Consider the following 18,793-nt stretch of genomic DNA (forward strand, 5'->3'; position numbering starts at 1 on the left):
CCTGATAAAATACCAACTTTTTTTTTTTTTTTTTTTTAAATATAAGTATAACAAAAATTAAGATGGCTACAAAATTATCAAATTTTACGTTAGATGCACAAAAATTACCAAATGCAGAGATATCGTAATTTTCGGACTATAATCCGCTACTTTTTTCCTTTAATTTGAATCCTATGGCTGATAGTCCAGTGCGGCTTATTTATTGATTTATTTGGATTTATCGGTACCACTTTATTTGATAGCGGCGTCATAAGACTGGCATAAGATCGTCATAATTATGACATGACATTATCATGGGCATTACTGAATGCTTTTGACCGATGTCATTAAGTGTCATCTGACAAATTATGTCACAAACACCATTTCTGTCCCGCTCGGATCTTTTACATCCATTCAAAAGTGAGATAATTTGCCGGATTACACTAAATGACACCGTTTATAAGCATTCATTAATGCTCATGACAGTATCTTATCATAATTATGATCTTATTGCGCCACTGTCAAATAAAGTGTTACCAAATGCCTTAACTTGCAATTAATGAAACAACTGTAACAGTAACTGAAGAAATAATTAGCACAGAGCATGAATTTTGATTGTTATTTACATCTGTGGTGCTGCAATGCATGCTAGGAGGCATGTTAGACAACAACAGTGTTGACAGAAGGTGGCAGCAGAGGTTTACTGTCTCCCCCAAGGTAGCAGTGATGGCCAAATGAAGCTTCTTGAAGCAATGAGTCTTTGCAGCCAATTGATTCAAAGCTTCATGGTGGTTCATTTGGTCTTATGACAGTCGTATGATACCGCTGTAAAATAAAATGTTACAGGTTAATATCTTTTGGTGTAAATATCCCATAATATAGTCAGGACAGCTGCGGCTTATAGTCAAGTAAGCCTTAATGTTAGAAAATTATGGTAATCACCTATATTTTCAGGATCAACAGCAATATTTAACATAACATATAAGTTTTTGCTCGAAATAGCGACTTAATATTTTTTTTGACATAAGTAAGGGGTGGCGTGCCTCAGTGGTAGAGTAGTTGTCCCCCAACCCTCTCGTCCAAGTATACTTGAGCAAGATACTGAACCCCATGTTGCTCCTAGTGCTGGATCACCAGTAGGTGGATGGGGATGTTGTATTGTGTGCAAATTTTGCTTTTTTTATGTATATACAATCTCAAATTATTAAGGTTGAATTCAGATGTCCCTATTGCCTCAGCACGTCTTGCCGTTGTGTTATGTCAAATTTTGCACCCCATCAGAAATTTTGCGTGTAATGTTTAAAATGGCCAAGAATGCAGCGGTTCCAAAGTAAACACTACAAAATATAAACTATAGAGAAAGGAATACTTATTTACGTTTGATCATGGATGGACATGTAGAAAAGTTGTGTTCAGACACACCCTGCCATGTGCCGCTCTTTCATTGTTAACGTCTTCACCATATCTTTAAGCATTTATTAATGTTATATTCATGATGCACATGTTTATGATGTAACTTGTTTATTAGCACCTTTGGATAACATTGAGAGTCCGACTGAATGTAAAAGAGTGCTTATTCACTGCCACAAAAGCTTTGGGAGCAAAATATTATAAGGGTGAAAGATTTGACAGAACACCGGCTTTCTGGCCCTCGTCGTTTTTAGACTTTGAAATGTTACCTAAAACAAAACACGTAAAAGCCGAATTTGTTTTTGTATGGAAGCAAAAATGTCTAAATTACTAGGCTCTTTTTTTGGGCCAAAATTGAGCAGTTGGCCAAAAATTACCTGATTATTCGAATGTAAAGTTAAGCTATTGTGTATAGAGACAAAATACAACATAGCGGCCATCACAAAACAAAGAGCTTCTTAAGTTGAAAATTCTTGTAAATAAGTGCCTAAATCCCAGAATTTGTATCTATATGTATATATAAAACACAAAACAGTCTAAAAAAAACACTCTAGATTCTTGGTTAAAAAAAAACGTTCAGTTATCAGTTATCATTCATTTTATGTATATATTTCAAGCTAAAGTTACACTATTTTTTTCCATTCATTTCATTTTTTTCACGTTTCAAATTGCATGCATGGTGCTATTTTTTATAATTATTACCTTGTCTTGAATCTTTGACCAAATCACCCTTGAGACACTCCTGCCTGCTTCTATGCGGTAAAACAGTTATCCTGTTTCCACCTAAATCCGGCATTACAAAGCATCGTTTGTTTGAGTTCATTGCAGTAAAAGCTGCTATGATGGTCTGCCTGGCCCGGCCCCCTACGGGAAGCTGTGGCGCAATTTCTGCAGGAGCGGTTTCGTCAACTGATAGTGAAGTCTATGCCACTACTTATGGGCAGAGTATGATGAATGAATGAATGAATGAATGAATGAATGAATGAGTGAGTGAGTGAGTGAGTGAGTGAGTGAGTGAGTGAGTGAGTGAGTGAGTGAGTGAGTGAGTGAGTGAGTGAGTGAGTGAATGAATTAGGGCTGTCAAAATTATCGCGTTAACGGGCGTTAATGAATTTTTAAAATTAATCACGTTAAAATATTTGACGCAATTAACGCATGCAAAGAATGACACGCTCACGCATTGCCTCAAACAGATTACAGTGACGCCGTTTATGGACATTAAGAGTGAAGAGAATGCCACCGATCGCTTGGGGGCAGCGCCGTTCCATACTAATGGTATTCCTTCTATTAGTGGGAGAATTAGTAGTTGTGAGACGTTTATGCTGTTGCATTGTGCTATTTGTGCTCCACACATATTTCTGTAAGTATTCTTTCTTTTAGTGGCAATTATGTGTCTCTTGTTGTATTTTGGGTAAGATATGTACAGAGATATATATGTTATAAAGGCGAGTAGACACAGGCGTTCTTTGGACCGCGCCAATTATTGGCATAAGCTTCGGCAACTCCTTCACAACAAACATAAGTATCATTTAGTGAAAGCACAACAAAAATAATATTCCTATCGCTCTCAAAAAAAAAAAAATGTTCACAAAAAGAAAAGCACTTCAGTCTGTAGTAATGAGGCCCTATTCTCACACAGTTAATCAACAATGCAAAGTGAACTAGCATTCCCAATCAAAATAGCTATGCAAAATACACATAAAACTTACTCAGACTTTGGTCACTCTATTCTTATTATTGTTATTTTTATTCTTATTATTATTATTATATTAACTCTACTTTTGATTGAAAATGTTACAAATTTTATTAAAATGAAAACATGAAAAGGGGTTTAATATAAAATTACTATAACTTGTAACTATAACATTTATCTTTTAAGAACGACAAGTCTTTCTATCCGTGGATCACTTTAACAGAAAGAATGTTAATAATGCCATTTGTGGATTTATTGTTATAATAAACAAATACAGCACTTATGTACATTATGTTGTATGTATATATCCGTCTTGTGTCTTATCTTTCCATTCCAACAATAATTTACAGAAAAATATGGCATATTTTAGAGATGGTTTGAATTGCGATTAATTACGATTAGTTATGATTAATTAATTTTTAAGCTGTGATTAACTCGATTAAAAATGTTAATCATTTGACAGCCCTAGAATGAATATGATGACTCATCATAAAACGCAAAACTCAAATAACTCATCTAGAATGCTTTTGTTTTTGGCAATTCAGCCCCCAAACATGAAATTTGGTAGTTATGTCTATCAGGTGAGACCCAAAAAAAAAGTACAACGAAGCCATATCCAAAAACCCATAAAAAAATTGGCTACTTCGATTTCAAGAAACTATTTTGGGGTCTGATTGCGAATGAATTTAAAGTAGGCTATTAAAGCAGGGTTCAACAACCTGTGGCTCTAGAGCTCCATGTGGCTTTTTTATCCCTCTGCTGAAGCTATCAGTGGTTTTGTATTATAATTCTCTAAATAAATCGCTGAGGTTCAACACCGGACACATTTACAGTGCAAATACGACGACCCGACTTGCTGAACCATTTGAAGACACCACAGCAATCTCAGATGTGGCAAAATGAAGCGATCTAAGACTATGTGGTCATCATTACAGTGAATAAATACATAGTAAGTGTCTTCACTGCCGACATGAAGGGAAGCGGAACTGACGCCGACGTCTTCCTCAACATCTTTGGAGAGCACGGCGACACAGGTGGGTGAAACCTCATCTTGCCTCACTACTTTTTGAGTTGGCTTTCAACACGCCATTACTTTATGCTTCTTAAAAGGGGAGCGGCGGCTGGACAGCGACAAGGACAACTTTGAACGCGGCTCGGAGGACAAGTTCACCATCGAAGCACCCAACTTAGGAAGGCTGAAAAAGATCACTATAGGCCACAACAACAGAGGTTCATCCGCTGGGTGGTTCCTTGATAAGGCATGTGGTACTACTCTATTTTTCCAGACGTGATCCCATTTTAAAATGTATTCCAAACCACCACACATAGTTCAGAACGGCAATATGCACTATTATTAGCCTCAATGCTACGACTTACACAACACGGTTGGCAGTGGCGCCTCCAGAAATTTTTCATAGGGGTGGCCAGATGGGGCCACTTAAAATCTTGGGGTGGCCAAAACTAAAAGCCATAATTTCAGGTTTTCATTATATTATTGCAGTAAAAAGGTCAGGGGAAAACTATTAGAAAGACTTAAGGACACGGTTACTGATATACTTTGGTGTATTGTGTAATATTTGATGTTATTAATGATTTTATGTGCATAGCCTATAACTGTCCAATCAACATTTTGAGTTCCACAACAATTCTGTTTTATTGTGTTATGTATATATTAGGCATAAAGTGTACATTTAACTACAGCTGTCAAACGATTAAAATTTTTAATTGAGTTAATCACAGCTTAAAAATTAATTAATCGTAATTAATCGCAATTCAAACCATCTCTAAAATATGCCATATTTTTCTGTAAATCATTGTTGGAATGGAAAGATAAGACGGATATATACATTCAACATACTGTACAAAAGTACTGTATTTGTTTATTATAACAATAAATCCACAAGATGGCATTAACTTTATTAACATTCTTTCTGTGAAAGGGATCCACAGATAGAAAGACTTGTAATTCTTAAAGGTTAAATATAAGTTTGTATATTGTGACTAAATATTGCCATCTAGTGTATTTGTTGAGCTTTAAGTAAATAATACTGTAGCGACTTAACTGTTCTGCTTAAATGCATGATGGGAAGTGGTGCAACCATGACTGTGTGTGGTGGCTGCAAATGCTATATCTTCTCTGCGTTGGGTTCACTACAGGGTGTTAAGAAAAAGATCAACTCTTGGTATTCTTCCCCACGTCGTTTCCCACAATATTTATAGTTGCAGTGGGAGAGATGACAAAGCTTTTGCCAGTTAAAAGCACGGCCCCAATGAATGCTTGTATCTACTCCACTCTGCCTCTTATCTCTGTGCTAGGCTGTTTGCGGGAATGCGTGAATGAGTCGTACCGCGAATGCGTCAATTGCGATAAATATTTTCACGTGATTAATTTTTAAAAATTAATTACCGCCCGTTTACGTGATAAATTTGACAGCCCTACATTTAACAAAACAAAATAAATGCATTAATTTGGGGTGAAATGCATAACTAATGCTACAACAATCGAACGATATTTTGGCAAGCGGGGTGGCCAGTGGGGTGGCCAACCAATTTATAGGGGTGGCTGTGGCCACCCCCTGGTGGCGCCACTGACGGTTGGGTTGGTGTTTTAACTGGTCCCCCCATGTTACTGACTGCAATACATTAATTCAGTTCGTCCGATTAGGTTGCTATTGATGACATCGGGAATAAAGAAGTGTACGAGTTCCCCGTCAATCGTTGGTTCGCTATGGATGAAGACGATGGCAAAATCCAGAGAGACGTGCTAGTTGGCTCACTGCAGCCAATGGGTGAGTGTTCCACTCGGGCTCACACTTTAGAAAGAAAATTTGCAACATCAAGGGGTACTTTAACTAATTTTATACAGCAGGAAACACTACACCGATATCTTGTGCATAACAGCAGAAAGTATCTTGAAAGAAGAACATTGGGTTGTACGTATACATGGTGACGCTGTGACACCAAGACGCAACAATTGTAATGCGGAATGGTCCCCGCCTTTACATGGTGACAGCAAAAACGGAAGGCGAAGACGCAAATTTTTGATTCCGGGCTCCAAAGCTGAAGGATTCGATTGTGGGGATTGCGCGGCAACCAAATGAACGCTCTCACGCCGATGAAATCAGGCCTCGCACACGTCACTTTGGGCATGCACCGTTGCTGTTAGTAAACATTCAAAACAGCAAACATGGCGGAAGAGCGCATTTAATTTACTTTTTTAATAATATTTTTAATTGAAATATATTTTATTTTTGTGTTTTTGTGCCTTTTGAAGCAAGAGAAAAACGCAAGGACGCCATTGCTTCGAGTGTTTTTTGTTTGTTTGTTATCATTTACACTTGTAAAGAACAGCAAACTGACAACAAATATGTGAGAAAAATTAAATACACAAAAAAATAGGAATGTAACTGCAAAATAAAAAGTAGGGAGGGAGAAAAAAATAGATAATAGATAAAGAATAGATTAAAAAAAAAACTCATTGCTTGGAGTGGGTCTCCATTACGTAGGTGTTTGGTGACTCACGAAAATAAGGAGCTACAGCCCTTCCGTACTTGCGCGTCTCGAGGAGATGCTATTTAAAAAAAAAAATTTTTTTAACTACCATGTACTAGGCATGTGCCGGTATGAGATTCTGACGGTATGATAACCTTAAGCCAAAATATCACGGTTGGACAGTATCACAGTATTGCTATTACAGCTCTAAAATGTGTTACTTTCAGATATCTGGGTTAAAAAAACACAATACTTTTTTCCATTGAACAGGGTTTTGGAACATACTGTAAGTACAGTGATCCCACGCTACTTCGCACTTCAAACTTTGCACCCTCAGTGCATCAAGGATTTTTTTTCAAATAACAAAATAAATAAATAAATGCAGTATTTTATAGAACTGTCCCGATCTGATCACGTAGTCTCTCACTCTCGCTTCTGCCGCTTTTCTTGGTCAGGCAGTGCACTGGAGTTGCTTAAAGTTAATGATGATTGACAGACAGTTAAGGTTTGATTTTGCTAGAGTCACATACTTCAAAGCGCCGCAAGCGTCAATCATTGTCTAACTTGTTAAACAGTTGCTGTGGCAACTCATTGCAGCTTGAGCGGATTCGAGTGGACTTACTCAATGAAGCATTTAATAAAGATTTTTCTACTTTATTCTTGTTTGAAAATAATTTGTTGGGGCAGTAACATGTTTAAAACAATTATTACATTTGAAGTGCTTAAAAAACATTGAATATTATATAAATATATAAGTACACATACGTTTTTTTCTTTTTTTTATAATTATAATTTTGGGGAAAACGGTGAAAAAAACATGTCTTGCATGTATCTCTTTCCACTGCTAAATCTGAATAAATACATTGAACACAAAAAAACAACGAGGGATCACTGTATAATGTTAATTAAAAATAAGTAAAAAATAAAAAATATTTTGAATATAATTCAAATAAATCCAGTCCTTTAGGGGAGCCTAAACACACACCCAAAGCTCAACATTAATACAATCAGAACAAAAATCATTCTTTTCCATAAAAAGCACGTGTGTATGACTCGTATCATTTTTACATTATACGCACACTCTTTCTCAACAAAGACAGTTGCCAAAGAGAGAAAAAACATGATTTACAACTGCTTGACACACTAAAGCTGGAGTTTACTCTCGTGGCTGGTAGAGAAACGTTGATGGCAGTGTTTACTAACCTTTAATTTTTTATAAATGCGAAATCATATTGGAGGTATTGCCTCCTCGGCAGGAAAACTCTGCAAACATCTTTTACATGTCGGTTGACCCTCCTCCTCTACGCCGCCGCCGTCTAACTTTTCTGTACCCGAAGTATTCCCATACCAGCGATCGTTTTCTTCGATGGGGGAAAAAGTTCAGGAGTTTCACCTCCTCCAGCCATCTTGTGGCACAACTGACTCAATGACACTGAGCAACAACCGGTGGGGAAGTGTTGATTCTTGCAGCTTCAAGCGAAGCATTTCTACCTGCATTTTTGTGACATGAAAAATAGCAAATAGTAATACCCTATGGACGGTATGATGGAAAATGTTTGTGGTTTTGAAACCGTGACGTTTTCATACTATGAAATACATTTAAACCGGTAATCGGCACATGTCTACTCTTTACTAAATCTGTGTAGTCTTGTTGTTAGACACTGGATTTGCTCACTGATGGAAATTATTCTCTTCAAACTAGCAAGAATTGCCAATGTATGCTTGACGGTCTCCATTTCATTGTTTTCAGTTTAGCGTAGTTTTCACGGTTTTGTTTTGCCAGAGGTGGGTGTGGTGAGTAAATAATGCATTACTGGTGCAGAATATTTAGCATTTCAGGTTCTATTGGCACAAGTTTTAGGCCATTAGTCGATTTCAGAATTAAAATACACCCCCCAACAAAGGTTACCCCTGACCTAGCAAAATGTGTGTCGGATTTACTCACCCTGTCAGGTATCGTGTATAACGTTCAAGTGATGACCGGGGATGTGCGGGGCGCAGGCACCAACTCCAAAATTCACATGGTCATGCACGGCTCCAAGGGCATAAAGAACAGTGGCAAAATCTTCCTCGAAGGCGGTGCCTTTGAGCGCGGCCTCATCGATATCTTCAACGTGGAGATCTGCGAGCTGATCAGTCCTCTCAGCAGGGTCACCATCGGGCACGACAATGGTGCTGTAGGTGCGGGATGGTACTGCGAGAAGGTATGGCGTCCCCAGAAAACCTGGGTTTTGATGTGACATTGACCCAGCGAACGTCCGTTTCTTGTCTAGGTGGTTATCTACTGTCCATTTACGGGGGTAGAGCAGACGTTCCCCTGTGGAATGTGGCTTGATGAGGACGAGGGCGATGGACTCATCGAGAGGGAGCTTTACGAAATGGTTTCCCTGAGGCAGAAAAAGCAGAAGAGTGAGGGGCATAAGATCTATCTTTGAGTATATTTTTTAAATTCTACTTAATCGCTGCTTTGTACTGCAGAGTACCCTTGGTCCTTGTGGATCTGGACATCCGACTTGAAGGGCGCAGGAACAGATGCTCAGGTATTTCTGCAGATCTACGGTGAGCGCGGAAAATCGGATGAGATCAAACTGGAGAACAACTCGGACAGCTTTGAACAAGGCCGCCTTGATAAATTCATGGTAATCCCTGGATTAACACTGGCCCACTAAACCATTGAGTGCAGAAGTTCAATTGATAGTTTGTCTGTTTTTTTTTTTTGTTCATTTTTTGGAATCCTTGAAGATTGAAATGCCCGACATTGGACGACTCCTAAAACTACGCATCTGGCATGAGAAGAGGCATCCGTTTGCCGGCTGGCACCTGGGGAAGGTGAGGGTATTTCAAATAAGCGGATTTTAGGGGGGGGCCGAAAAGTGGCATTGCATGTAATTGACTTTCATAAAGTTGTAAAGCAATACAACTGCAACAAAAATGAATGAAATGAACAAAAAATCATTTTTATAATGGGTCGAAATTATTTTTCGAGCACCTCAGTCAGTCTCTTTGTATATACAGTGGTACCTCTACATACGATCACTTCGACACACGATCTTTTCGACATCCGACGTAAAATTCGAGCCGCCATTTGTTTCTACATCCGACGAGTTGCTCGAAATACGACGACATGACAGCACTGCAAACGAACGCACGGTGGATTTTCTTGTGTGAGAAATCAACACAGTTTTCAAAAAAAGTTGATACAGTTGGAGAAACAAGGAAAAAAGTGATGCTTACCTTTGAAATGAAGATGCAAGTTATAGAAAAATATGAGCTTGGGGTGCGCGTCCCTGAACTGGCTCAACAATACAGCTCCATGGTCCTCTTCCGACCACCGTTCGCCACTATTTATAAGTTAAGGTGACAATTATTATTGTGGTAACATTGCCAAGGAAATCGCCAGCTTCGTCACGTTTTTATCATTTATTTAAGAACTTATCCAACACAAAACGCCCATTGTCTTAAGCAGTTGACTGCTCTCAAGAAAACGAAAGTATTATCTCTACCGCACCGACCTATCTCACCGTGACGTCAGCTTCGCGGTGCGTTCAGGGACAGTAAAAAGTGTCCGCCATATTAGAATCCAATTCGTTACATTATTTACAGGAATAATTACCTTGGTCTTTCCAAAGGAAAGAACAAGGTAATGATATTCTACAACTTTATTACCTTGGTCTTTCCAAAGGAAAGAACAAGGTAATGATATTCTACAACTTTATTACCTTGGTCTTTCTGAAAGAAAGAACAAGGTATTGTTATTGTGCAACTTTATTACCTTGGTCTTTCCAAGGGAAAGAACAAGGTTATGTTGTTGTACAACTTTATTGTACTTATTACCTTGGTCTTTCTGAAAGAAAGAACAAGGTATTGTTATTGTGCAACTTTATTGTACTTATTACCTTGGTCTTTCTGAAAGAAAGAACAAGGTATTGTTATTGTGCAACTTTATTATTTTTTTTTATTATTATTATTATTCAATAATTCTCCGCGTTTTTTTGAGCCAACGCACAGCCCAAACCGTAGCACCGATCGGCACCGTTGAAGTATCGGCACGACCGGATTTTTCGCGTGACGATGGGAATTTTTCAAACCGCCACGAAAAATTTTCCGTTCGCCCGTAAACGGCAATTTTCCGAAAAATAAAAAAAGTTTCAAAATGTATCTAGTCCTACAATTTTTGACCAAATCACATAATTTGGGCATCAAAAATTCCGGGACGGTGAGGGGCATAAAAGTTGTATACAGAATTTGGCAAAAATTTACGGTTCCCCGGAAATTTGCCAAAAACTTTCCTATTCATTTTGAATGGAAAAAAAACGCGCGCTTCACAGCCCGAACCGTTAGACCGATCGGCACCGTTCAAGTATCAGCACGACCGGAATTTTCGCGTGACACAGGAAACTTTACAAATGGCCCCGAAAATTTTTCCATTCGTCCGTAAACGGCAATTTTCCGTGAAAAAAAAAAAAGTTTCAAAATGTATCTAGTCCTACAATTTTTGACCAAATCACATAATTTGGGCATCAAAAATTCCGGGACGGTGAGGGGCATAAAAGTTGTATACAGAATTTGGAAAAAAATTACGCTTCCTCGGAAATTTGCCAAAAACTATCCCATTCATTTCGAATGGGAAAAGTCCCATTCACTTCCAATGGGATTTCCAATGGAATTTACATTGCATTGATGCCATTGACGGCCATGCATGTCGAATCTACTGATGCCAATGTACTTGGATTCAATTGACTATATAGATGTCGATGCCATTGACTGCCATGGACGTCCAAAATTTTTCCCATTCATTTTCAATGGGGAAAAAACAAAATTACCCCAAATCAACAGAAAATGACCAGATATCAATAGGACGTGTCCCCCAAACTTCCCCAATTCCATTGACGCTTATGAAGGGTGCCGCCATTGACTTCCATGGACGTCCAAAATTTTTCCCATTCATTTTCAATGGGGAAAAAACTGAATTTCTCCAAATCAACAGAAAATGACCAGATATCAATAGGACGTATATCCCAAACGTCCCCAATTCCATTGACGCTTATGGGGGGTGCTGCCATTGACGTCCATGGACGTCCAAAATTTTACCCATTCATTTTCAATGGGAATTTTTTTTTTTTCCCCAAATCAACAGAAAATGACTAGATATCAATAGGACCTGTCCCCCAAATGTCCCCGATTGCATTGCTGCTTATGGAGGGGGATGCCATTGACGTCCAGGGACGTCCAAACTTCCCATTCATTACCAATGGCATTTCTTCATGTTTGTTCATTCTTTTGATGCTAATGTACTTGGATTCCATTGACGCTTATGTAAGTTGATACCATTGACGTCCATGGACGTCCAAAATTTTTCCCATTCATTTTCAATGGGAATTTTTTTTTTTTCCCAAATTAACAGAAAATGACTAGATATCATTAGGACGTGTCCCCCAAATGTCCCCGATTGCATTGCCGCTTATGGGGGGTGATGCCATTGACGTCCATGGACGTCCAAACTTCCCATTCATTTCCAAAGGCATTTCTTCATGTTTGTTCATTCTATTGATGCCAATGTACTTGGATTCCATTGACGCTTATGTAAGTTGATACCATTGACGTCCATGGACGTCCAAAATTTTTCCCATTCATTTTCAATGGGAATTTTTTTTTTTTTCCCAAATCAACAGAAAATGACTAGATATCAATAGGACGTGTCCCCCAAACTTCCCCTATTCCATTAACAATTATGGAGAGTGCTGCCATTGACGGACATGGACGTCCAATTCTCCCAATCTTTTCTAATGGCTTTAACTTTGTTTAGTGCCAATGACTGGCATTATGGTCCATTCTATTGATAGACCTGAGTGGGGCTAAGATTTGTATCTCCACAGAGGAAAGACCAAGGTGTGTAATTTCTCCCGAAATTGCAGTTTCTAGTTATTTATTCATCTTATTCTCCGCGTTTTTTTGAGCCAACGCACAGCCCAAACCGTAGCACCGATCGGCACAGTTCAAGTATCGGCACGACCGGAATTTTCGCGTGACGATGGGAATTTTTCAAACCGCCACGAAAAATTTTCCGTTCGCCCGTAAACGGCAATTTTCCGAAAAACAAAAAAAGTTTCAAAATGTATCTAGTCCTACAATTTTTGACCAAATCACATAATTTGGGCATCAAAAATTCCGGGACGGTGAGGGGCATAAAAGTTGTATACAGAATTTGGCAAAAATTTACGGTTCCCCGGAAATTTGCCAAAAACTTTCCTATTCATTTTGAATGGAAAAAAAACGCGCGCTTCACAGCCCGAACCGTTAGACCGATCGGCACCGTTCAAGTATCGGCACGACCGGAATTTTCGCGTGACACAGGAAACTTTACAAATGGCCCCGAAAATTTTTCCGTTCGTCCGTAAACGGCAATTTTCCGTGAAAAAAAAAAAAGTTTCAAAATGTATCTAGTCCTACAATTTTTGACCAAATCACATAATTTGGGCATCAAAAATTCCGGGACGGTGAGGGGCATAAAAGTTGTATACAGAATTTGGAAAAAAATTACGCTTCCTCGGAAATTTGCCAAAAACTATCCCATTCATTTCGAATGGGAAAAGTCCCATTCACTTCCAATGGGATTTCCAATGGAATTTACATTGCATTGATGCCATTGACGGCCATGCATGTCGAATCTACTGATGCCAATGTACTTGGATTCAATTGACTATATGAATGTCGATGCCATTGACGGCCATGGACGTCCAAAATTTTTCCCATTCATTTTCAATGGGGAAAAAACAAAATTTCCCCAAATCAACAGAAAATGACCAGATATCAATAGGACGTGTCCCCCAAACTTCCCCAATTCCATTGACGCTTATGAAGGGTGCCGCCATTGACTTCCATGGACGTCCAAAATTTTTCCCATTCATTTTCAATGGGGAAAAAACTACATTTCTCCAAATCAACAGAAAATGACCAGATATCAATAGGACGTATATCCCAAACGTCCCCAATTCCATTGACGCTTATGGGGGGTGCTGCCATTGACGTCCATGGACGTCCAAAATTTTACCCATTCATTTTCAATGGGAAATTTTTTTTTTTCCCCAAATCAACAGAAAATGACTAGATATCAATAGGACCTGTCCCCGATTGCATTGCTGCTTATGGAGGGTGATGCCATTGACGTCCAGGGACGTCCAAACTTCCCATTCATTTCCAATGGCATTTCTTCATGTTTGTTCATTCTATTGATGCCAATGTACTTGGATTCCATTGACGCTTATGTAAGTTGATACCATTGACGTCCATGGACGTCCAAAATTTTTCCCATTCATTTTCAATGGGAAATTTTTTTTTTTCCCCAAATCAACAGAAAATGACTAGATATCATTAGGACGTGTCCCCCAAATGTCCCCGATTGCATTGCCGCTTATGGGGGGTGATGCCATTGACGTCCATGGACGTCCAAACTTCCCATTCATTTCCAAAGGCATTTCTTCATGTTTGTTCATTCTATTGATGCCAATGTACTTGGATTCCATTGACGCTTATGTAAGTTGATACCATTGACGTCCATGGACGTCCAAAATTTTTCCCATTCATTTTCAATGGGATTTTTTTTTTTTTCCCAAATCAACAGAAAATGACTAGATATCATTAGGACGTGTCCCCCAAATGTCCCCGATTGCATTGCCGCTTATGGAGGGTGATGCCATTGACGTTCATGGACGTCCAAACTTCCCATTCATTTCCAATGGCATTTCTTCATGTTTGTTCATTTTATTGATGCCAATGTACTTGGATTCCATTGACGCTTATGTAAGTTGATACCATTGACGTCCATGGACGTCCAAAATTTTTCCCATTCATTTTCAATGGGAATTTTTTTTTTTTTTCCCAAATCAACAGAAAATGACTAGATATCAATAGAACGTGTCCCCCAAACTTCCCCGATTCCATTAACAATTATGGAGGGTGCTGCCATTGACGGACATGGACGTCCAATTCTCCCAATCTTTTCTCATGGCTTTTACTTTGTTTAGTGCCATTGACTGGCATTATGGTCCATTCTATTGATAGACCTGAGTGGGGCTAAGATCTGTATCTCCACAGAGGAAAGACCAAGGTGTGTAATTTCTCCCGAAATTGCAGTTTCTAGTTATTTATTCATCTTATTCTCCGCGTTTTTTTGAGCCAACGCACAGCCCAAACCGTAGCACCGATCGGCACCGTTGAAGTATCGGCACGACCGGATTTTTCGCGTGACGATGGGAATTTTTCAAACCGCCACGAAAAATTTTCCGTTCGCCCGTAAACGGCAATTTTCCGAAAAATAAAAAAAGTTTCAAAATGTATCTAGTCCTACAATTTTTGACCAAATCGCATAATTTGGGCATCAAAAATTCCGGGACATTGAGGGGCATAAAAGTTGTATACAGAATTTGGCAAAAATTTACGGTTCCCCGGAAATTTGCCAAAAACTTTCCTATTCATTTTGAATGGAAAAAAAACGCGCGCTTCACAGCCCGAACCGTGAGACCGATCGGCACCGTTCAAGTATCGGCACGACCGGAATTTTCGCGTGACACAGGAAACTTTACAAATGGCCCCGAAAATTTTTCCGTTCGTCCGTAAACGGCAATTTTCCGTGAAAAAAAAAAAAGTTTCAAAATGTATCTAGTCCTACAATTTTTGACCAAATCACATAATTTGGGCATCAAAAATTCCGGGACGGTGAGGGGCATAAAAGTTGTATACAGAATTTGGAAAAAAATTACGCTTCCTCGGAAATTTGCCAAAAACTATCCCATTCATTTCGAATGGGAAAAGTTCCCATTCACTTCCAATGGGATTTCCAACGGAATTTACATTGCATTGATGCCATTGACGGCCATGCATGTCGAATCTACTGATGCCAATGTACTTGGATTCAATTGACTATATGGATGTCGATGCCATTGACGGCCATGGACGTCCAAAATTTTTCCCATTCATTTTCAATGGGGAAAAAACTACATTTCCCCAAATCAACAGAAAATGACCAGATATCAATAGGACGTGTCCCCCAAACGTCCCCAACTCCATTGAGGCTTATAGGGGGTGCTGCCATTGTCGTCCATGGACGTCCAAAATTTTTGCCATTCATTTTCAATGGGGAAAAAACTAAATTTCCCCAAATCAACAGAAAATGACCAGATATCAATAGGACGTGTCCCCCAAACGTCCCCAACTCCATTGACGCTTATGGGGGGTGCTGCCATTGACGTCCATGGACGTCCAAAAATTTTCCCATTCATTTTCAATGGGAAATTTTTTTTTTTCCCCAAATCAACAGAAAATGACTAGATATCATTAGGACGTGTCCCCCAAATGTCCCCGATTGCATTGCCGCTTATGGAGGGTGATTCCATTGACGTCCATGGACGTCCAAACTTCCCATTCATTTCCAATGGCATTTCTTCATGTTTGTTCATTCTATTGATGCCAATGTACTTGGATTCCATTGACGCTTATGTAAGTTGATACCATTGACGTCCATGGACGTCCAAAATTTTTCCCATTCATTTTCAATGGGAATTTTTTTTTTTCCCCAAATCAACAGAAAATGACTAGATATCAATAGGACGTGTCCCCCAAATGTCCCCGATTGCATTGCCTCTTATGGAGGGTGATGCCATTGACGGCCACGGACGTCCAAACTTCCCTTTTATTTCCAATGGCATTTCTTCATGTTTGTTCATTCTATTGATGCAAATGTACTTGGATTCCATTGACGCTTATGTAAGTTGATACCACTGACGTCCATGGACGTCCAAAATTTTTCCCATTCATTTTCAATGGGAATTTTTTTTTTTTCCCCAAATCAACAGAAAATGACTAGATATCATTAGGACGTGTCCCCCAAATGTTCCCGATTGGATTGCTGCTTATGGAGGGTGATGCCATTGACGTCCACGGACGTCCAAACTTTCCATTCATTTCCAATGGCATTTCTTCATGTTTGTTCATTCTATTGATGCCAATGTACTTGGATTCCATTGACGTTTATGTAAGTTGATACCATTGACGTCCATGGACGTCCAAAATTTTCCCATTCATTTTCAATGGGAATTTTTTTTTTTCCCCAAATCAACAGAAAATGACTAGATATCATTAGGACGTGTCCCCCAAATGTCCCCGATTGCATTGCCGCTTATGGAGGGTGATGCCATTGACGTTCATGGACGTCCAAACTTCCCATTAAATCCCAATGGCATTTCTTCATGTTTGTTCATTCTATTGATGCCAATGTACTTGGATTCCATTGACGCTTATGTAAGTTGATACCATTGACGTCCATAGACGTCCAAAATTTTTCCCATTCATTTTCAATGTGAAATTTTTTTTTTTCCCCAAATCAACAGAAAATTACTAGATATCATTAGGACGTGTCCCCCAAATAACCCCGATTGCATTGCTGCTTATGGAGGGTGATGCCATTGACGTTCATGGACGTCCAAACTTCCCATTAAATCCCAATGGCATTTCTTCATGTTTGTTCATTCTATTGATGCCAATGTACTTGGATTCCATTGACGCTTATGTAAGTTGATACCATTGACGTCCATGGACGTCCAAAAATTTTCCCATTCATTTTCAATGGGAATTTTTTTTTTTCCCCCAAATCAACAGAAAATGACTAGATATCAATAGGACGTGTCCCCCAAATGTCCCCGATTGCATTGCCTCTTATGGAGGGTGATGCCATTGACGGCCACGGACGTCCAAACTTCCCATTCATTTCCAATGGCATTTCTTCATGTTTGTTCACTCTATTGATGCCAATGTACTTGGATTCCATTGACGCTTATGTAAATTGATACCATTGACGTCCATGGACGTCCAAAATTTTTCCCATTCATTTTCAATGGGAATTTTTTTTTTTTCACCAAATCAACAGAAAATGACTAGATATCATTAGGACGTGTCCCCCAAATGTCCCTGATTGGATTGCCGCTTATGGAGGGTGATGCCATTGACGGCCATGGACGTCCAATTCTCCCAATCTTTTCTAATGGCTTTTACTTTGTTTAGTGCCATTGACTGGCATTATGGTCCATTCTATTGATAGACCTGAGTGGGGCTAAGATCTGTATCTCCACAGAGGAAAGACCAAGGTGTGTAATTTCTCCCGAAATTGCAGTTTCTAGTTGTACTTATTATTTATTCATCTTATTCTCCGCGTTTTTTTGAGCCAACGCACAGCCCAAACCGTAGCACCGATCGGCACAGTTCAAGTATCGGCACGACCGGAATTTTCGCGTGACGATGGGAATTTTTCAAACCGCCACGAAAAATTTTCCGTTCGCCCGTAAACGGCAATTTTCCGAAAAATAAAAAAAGTTTCAAAATGTATCTAGTCCTACAATTTTTGACCAAATCACATAATTTGGGCATCAAAAATTCCGGGACGGTGAGGGGCATAAAAGTTGTATACAGAATTTGGCAAAAATTTACGGTTCCCCGGAAATTTGCCAAAAACTTTCCTATTCATTTTGAATGGAAAAAAAACGCGCGCTTCACAGCCCGAACCGTTAGACCGATCGGCACCGTTCAAGTATCGGCACGACCGGAATTTTCGCGTGACACAGGAAACTTTACAAATGGCCCCGAAAATTTTTCCGTTCGTCCGTAAACGGCAATTTTCCGTGAAAAAAAAAAAAGTTTCAAAATGTATCTAGTCCTACAATTTTTGACCAAATCAAATAATTTGGGCATCAAAAATTCCGGGACGGTGAGGGGCATAAAAGTTGTATACAGAATTTGGAAAAAAATTACGCTTCCTCGGAAATTTGCCAAAAACTATCCCATTCATTTCGAATGGGAAAAGTCCCATTCACTTCCAATGGGATTTCCAATGGAATTTACATTGCATTGATGCCATTGACGGCCATGCATGTCGAATCTACTGATGCCAATGTACTTGGATTCAACTGACTATATAGATGTCGATGCCATTGACTGCCATGGACGTCCAAAAATTTTCCCATTCATTTTCAATGGGGAAAAAACAAAATTACCCCAAATCAACAGAAAATGACCAGATATCAATAGGACGTGTCCCCCAAACTTCCCCAATTCCATTGACGCTTATGAAGGGTGCCGCCATTGACTTACATGGACGTCCAAAATTTTTCCCATTCATTTTCAATGGGGAAAAAACAAAATTTCTCCAAATCAACAGAAAATGACCAGATA

General features: G+C 39.1%; 1 protein-coding gene across 3 annotated transcripts in view; it reads left to right on the forward strand.

The window, feature by feature from the left end:
• Positions 1-18,793, forward strand: part of LOC130905652 (lipoxygenase homology domain-containing protein 1-like) — a 129,399-nt gene that overhangs the window by 18,845 nt on the left and 91,761 nt on the right. Inside the window, exons 5-11 of one of the 3 annotated variants that reach the window (XM_057819224.1) lie at positions 4,018-4,116; positions 4,193-4,341; positions 5,748-5,871; positions 8,528-8,778; positions 8,848-8,983; positions 9,053-9,213; positions 9,317-9,403. The exons of 1 other annotated variant lie outside the window; for it this stretch is intronic. In XM_057819224.1, the coding sequence (XP_057675207.1) occupies positions 4,018-4,116; positions 4,193-4,341; positions 5,748-5,871; positions 8,528-8,778; positions 8,848-8,983; positions 9,053-9,213; positions 9,317-9,403 (1,007 nt within the window). Of the gene's footprint in view, positions 1-4,017; positions 4,117-4,192; positions 4,342-5,747; positions 5,872-8,527; positions 8,779-8,847; positions 8,984-9,052; positions 9,214-9,316; positions 9,404-18,793 lie in introns of those variants that run through there. One more of the 3 variants, XM_057819222.1, reaches the window with a different exon arrangement.

This window comes from Corythoichthys intestinalis, chromosome 17, assembly GCF_030265065.1.
Source record: "Corythoichthys intestinalis isolate RoL2023-P3 chromosome 17, ASM3026506v1, whole genome shotgun sequence".
NCBI classification, from domain to species: Eukaryota; Metazoa; Chordata; class Actinopteri; order Syngnathiformes; family Syngnathidae; genus Corythoichthys; species Corythoichthys intestinalis.